Source organism: Nanorana parkeri, unplaced genomic scaffold (genome assembly GCF_000935625.1).
Source record: "Nanorana parkeri isolate BGI_ZX_2015 unplaced genomic scaffold, ASM93562v1 scaffold3418, whole genome shotgun sequence".
Taxonomy (NCBI): Eukaryota; Metazoa; Chordata; class Amphibia; order Anura; family Dicroglossidae; genus Nanorana; species Nanorana parkeri.
This window is the reverse complement of record NW_017309686.1, coordinates 40,924-46,566: the sequence shown is the minus strand read 5'-3', so window position 1 is coordinate 46,566 and position 5,643 is coordinate 40,924. Positions and strand designations below refer to the sequence as shown.

General features: G+C 44.9%; 1 protein-coding gene across 1 annotated transcript in view; it reads left to right on the top strand.

The window, feature by feature from the left end:
* The window catches only part of LOC108803121 (aquaporin-11-like), a 5,785-nt gene extending 4,592 nt beyond the window's left edge, over positions 1 to 1,193 (top strand). Inside the window, exon 3 of the mRNA XM_018574961.1 lies at positions 1,105 to 1,193. Coding sequence (XP_018430463.1) covers positions 1,105 to 1,193 — 89 coding nt within the window. The remainder of the gene's footprint in view (positions 1 to 1,104) is intronic.
* Positions 1,194 to 5,643: the final 4,450 nt, after the last annotated feature.

Here is a 5,643-nt window from a genome sequence, read left to right as displayed (position 1 = left end):
GTATACTCCTGCCATAAGGTGGATTAGGACACTAGCAAAAAAAAAAAAAAGCTACCAGTCAGAATGTTTCCTGTGTACTCACTCTAAGATTCTTTTCTTGCACTCCATTTAGGGACACAGGAAGTTATTTCTACCAGTAGTTTTTGTTACTCGTGTCCAATCCTCCTGTGGGCAGCAGTGTAACCCAACTGCAGATGACTTCCTGTGTGCCTCCAGAAAGAAAATAGGATTTTTGTACTCCCCATTATATCTTCTTGTTGGAGTCCACTGAGGTACACAGGTCAGGTCAGTCATCTACTGTTGGGTTATACTGCTATCCACCAGTAGCGATGACTTCCAGTGTCCCCCAAATGGACAAGAATGAAAGTAATTTTGAATCTTTTAAAAACTGCAGCTTTCAGTCAAATAATACCTGGTGGTCCTGCCACTGGAGACCCTTTGTTCAGGCATTTCCTGTTAAGGCGTAACAATCCACTATATGGCTTCCAATTGCTCTCCTCCTTTATCCTCAATACTAATTACACATGTAAGTTCTGTAGTTGTCACCATCAGGAAGTGGCTACTGAGCAATGATGTGCAGCCACCACTGGAGGAAGCGCATGAAAGCAGGAAGTGGAGGCAGGGCCGGATTTACTCTCTCTGCTGCCCCAAGGCCAGGTTCCTCAATGCGCCCCCATCCCCGTATGCAGACCGCATACAAGTGATCTCAGTGACATCCCTGGGATCACTTGTATAAAACAAGCGGCGGCTTCCCCGCTCTACATTTAACCCTGCTTGCCCAAAGCAGGACTAAATGTATAAAGCAACTACCCGCCCATCACCCGGAACTGCATGTCCCGGGCATTGGGAGAGGAATTCCACATCCCTGCTGCCCCGAGACCGGGCCTCAGGTAGGCCTTGTGGGAAATCCGGCCTTGAGTGGAGGCAAGAAGCTGGAGGAGATGTTACCATGAATGAGAGAAAGATTAAAACAATGCCTTAGCAAACTAAATGATATCCAGGGTACATCTCCTTTAATTTAGACTCATACAATTCCCGAAAGGGCCATTTTTACAATAAAATTGACCCACAGCCATTAGTTTCCCTGACTTCCTGTCTTTCCAGGTATGGTGCTATCTTTCCTACTATTGGAGTTCATACTTCCAAAGCTCAATCCCACAAGAGGACCTCGGAGCCGCGTGAAGAAGGACTAACCTATCACTGGGTTCCTTGTCCAATGAGCCAACTACTGACCAGCAGGAGTCTCCCGTCAGTGAAGATTTCGGAAGCCAACACATCGGACTCTCCGCCTATTTATCATCAAACTCTTCCAATGGCTTTTTGTGATACACGGGACGAGATTCATCATCGGAATATGTACTTTTGTGGGATGGTTTCAGAACCTCATTGACGGGATGTTTCCTGTGATGACATTTCTGTAAATACTTCTGCACATTACAATTCTGGACGTTCTCCCGGATCCGGTGTCTGGCTGTTCTTGACGTCCAAATTCCCATCGTCCCCTAGACTTCTATATCTGTACATAGCGTCAGGTCGTGTGCAGACCCAGCACAGTGTTGTATATATATATATTTGGGATGATATGAGAGTGAGGGGAATTTACCAAAACTGGTGCAGACAGCATTAGGAGCAGCTGTGCATAAGAACCAATTTCTCTCTTCATTAGACATGTAAGCTGCTGAAATATTCGGTCCGGTTATTTCAGGATTCAGTTCCGAAATTCAATTCAGTTCGGGTTTTGGATTCATACGAAATCCAAATTTTTGTTTGTTCCAAATACCACAAAAAAACAAATACAGATATGAATACTAAAGCTGAATCTACTGGACCCGAATGGTACCCAAATTTCCGAAATGCGTTGGGGGAGCTCCTGAATGCCATTTGGGTCTGGGAGCTTTAGTATTATATGTATATGACTCCCAGGCCCAAAGGGTATTTGGGAGCTCCCCAATGCAATTCAGAAATTCGGGTCTGGGAGCCATATACATATATTTCTAAAGCTGAGGCTCCCAGACCCGAATGGCATTTGGGAGCTCCCCAATGCATTTTGGAACCCCAATGTCATTCGGGTCTGGGAGCCTCAGCTTTAGTATTATATGTATACGACTCCCAGACCCAAATGGCATTCAGGAGCTCCCCAATGCAATTTGGAAATTCGGATCCTGAATGCCATTCGGGTCTGGGAGCCTCAGCTTTAGTATTATATGTATATACTGTATATGGCTCCCATGTTGTCGTAACGAAAATTCGTATTTAGACCCATTCGGATGCATTAAACCGAAAAACTAGGGCTGGCAATGATTACAATTTTTGTGTTCGATTAATCGAATTTCTATCGCCGACGGGACTCCCGGAAGCCGGCGGAGAGGTGAGTGTTTTCATTAGCGATCAAAATAATTTTAAAATCGATCAAAAAGTTTAACGAATAGCCCTACAAAAAACACATCTGATTGGCCAGAAAAGTCACATGTCCAATTCAATTTCGTTTTTGAACGAAATTAGGACATTCAAATTCGGATTCATACACAATCGGATGCATTGGGATTCGGAAATTCAGACGCGCCCGAATGATGGGAAATTTCGTTGCAACGAAATGAATCGCACATGTCTACTCTTCAGCTTGTTCAGTTAAAGTGACACTAAACTCAGGAGTTAAAGTGGACCCTTACCCCCCTTTCACTATCAAGCTCTGCATGCTGATATGAATTACATTCATTCGTTAAACATACTTTGCTTTTACTTACAAATTACTGTTTTTCCACTGCCTAGTCCTGTTGGGCATTAGTGATGTAATCGTGCCGAAGCGTTGCATCCTGGGAAGGTGACATCAGCAGAGCATTGCTGGGAAATCTCATCTGTAATCTCATGAGATCTCAGGGAAAGGTATTTTTCATCCCCTGAGATGATGTACATGGTCACATGTGCCAGAGTTACCAGAAGTAAACAGAGATATAGTGATCTGCCCTTAGTAAAAATGGCCGCTGTGAGGAGAATGGGGAGGAAGAGAAAAAAAAAATGGTATACAAAGAATACAAAAGTCAGCAATTATCTAGAATTATCTGTAGATTGTCATTACCAAACATTTCTAAAGTTGCGTTTGTTGTCATTTCAAAGATCTGGGTAAAGTTCCTCTTTAAGGCCTCATGCACACACAGCGCAAGAGCAAAATTGTATATTGCGTATGTGCGTGCACTATATGCAATACCAGAATGCATCATTCGTAATAGAAATTTTAATGAACTGTAAGCGCGTAAAATACGCAGAAATAGGTTGCCCGGACGCATCTCAGGGTCCATTCCGTTTTTGCACATCTTTACGCAGCGCAAATATACGGCTCCATGCGCAGGTAGGTGTATGGAGCCATTTATTTGCATATGCTGCATAAGGGACAATACACACCTAAGCGCATGTGCGCAGCGTATTGTACAGAAGTGTAAATGAGGCCAAAATCTTACTGGTCCCGTCTCCGCCCCCTCCTGTAATAAAGACAGGTCACTGGTGCTCTCTCTCTCTCCTTTAACCCCTTCGTGACTGACGACGTACAGTGCACGTCGCCAGCATCGGGGCTGTTTAAACAGACTCCCGGCGACTTTTGCCGCCGGGAGTCTGTTTAAACTTGTAGAGCCGACTGTCGGCTTTACAACAGAAGCGATCCTGGCGACTTACCTGTCGCCAGATCGCTTCTGCGTCCCGAAGAAGGGGCCGCCCCCCCCCCCCGACACCCCCGCCGTGCTTCCCGGGCTCCGTTGCCCCTCCTACGGGCCCGGGACCGGCGATCTTTGTGTCCGCGGGGAGCTGGGGAGGAGGTCGACGAACTTCCGTTCATCGATCCCCTCCCCGTTCTATGGGACCGGGAGCGATGCAGATTGCATCACTTCCGGTCCCTGGGCTGTCAGTTCTGGGCTCCTGCAGCCCAGCTATAAGCTATTGAAGTGCGATCTGCACTTCAATAGCTTATTTCCAGTGTAAAGGTGACACTGAGGGTCTTTTGGACCCCCAGCATCACCTTAAAGAGGACCTGTCACCACCATCTGCTATTACATGGGGGGGCTTGCAAGCCCCCCCATGTGATAGCAGTCAAAGTAAAGTAAAAAAAAAAAAAAAAAAAGTTTTTAAAATTAAAATGAAATAAAATAAATCTAATAATAAAAAAAAATTTAAAAGCACCCCGCCCCCGCGCGTCACCACGTAAACACGCGTCGGTGCGCCTACGCATGAAAACGACGAACGCGCTACACATGTTGGGTATCGCCGCGCACGCCGGAGGGAGAGCAATAATTCTAGGGTCAGTATTTTGGGGTATCTCTAAATTGATGACCTGTGGGGGCTTTTAAAGTGTCTTTTATTGATTTTTTGGGGTACTGCAGTTTTTCGCCGTTTCACGGTCGCACGCAATCTGTAAACTGGGCATGTTGGGTATCGTTTTACTCGTTGTAACCTCATCTTTTATATTTCATTAAAAAAATGGGTAATTTGTTGTGTTTTGGGGCATTTAATTAAATTTGTCACTAAATTTTGGGGTTTAATAAGGAGTTGCGCTAATATTGCGCAACATAAAAATTTTCAACTACCACCATTTTATTCTATAGGGTCTTGGCATTCAGAAAATATATAATGTTGGGGGGTTTTACGTCATTTTCAGGCCTAAAATGTGGAATATAACATGGGTGCAAAAATGGAAAAAAGGGCCTCAGTCATGAAGGGGTTAACACAACATGTACAAACATAAAACAGATATTAAACATGTACAAATTCTACTGTTTGGTACAAAAAGCTAATTTTTATTAGACAATATTAAGAACCTTTACACATACTGCCCAGTTTTAGCATGAAGTGCTTCAAGTTTTTCTCTGCAGACAGATTCATATTAACCTATAGACACAGCTACAGCCTCACCACGGCAGACCTAGAAGGCAGGTTTGCTTTGCAAAAAAAAAAATCAAAAATCATTACTGTGAATGTTCTAGTAAAATCTAGAATTCTAGCTAGACGCTTTCCTGCAACACAAACCAACAATCTGCGGCTCTCCGGCACTTGTGGAGCCGTCCGTTCCAGGCTTAAAGGGCAAGTGCGCTTTAAAACAAGGTGCACTTACCTTTCCCGACCAAACCCACCTCCACAGATACAGACTTACCTCCATCCGATAGCTGCGGTTCAGCCGTTTGTTTACATGCAGCACCGCAGGTCTTCACTGTCCTGGCCTCACCGATGCATTACATCTCCACAGACTTATGGCATGGTGTCCCCAAAGTCAGAGAAGATTAGAGACAGCCCCATAGAAGTCCATGGGGCACTATGGTCAGGACAATGAGGACTTGCAGCACTGGATGTAAACAAACAGCAAAACTGCATCTGTCAGATTAAGACAATGTTTGCATGTATGAAGGACAGGGTCGGGTCAAGGGGCAAATAAGATAAGCGCATTTGGTTTTAAGGTGCACTTACGGCGTTGGGGACCATCTCTAAAAGGCCTAGAAAGCCCACAGATTGTCCAAACCACAAACATATATGACGATTGTCCAGGAAAGCCGCACTAAACGCAGATGGGGCAGCCAACGGTCTTCAGTAAGTTCGTCACGTGAAGAGAGCGCTTGTTAGAGCAATTCTCTGGGGTCCACTACAGAAGATGATCACCGAAATGGT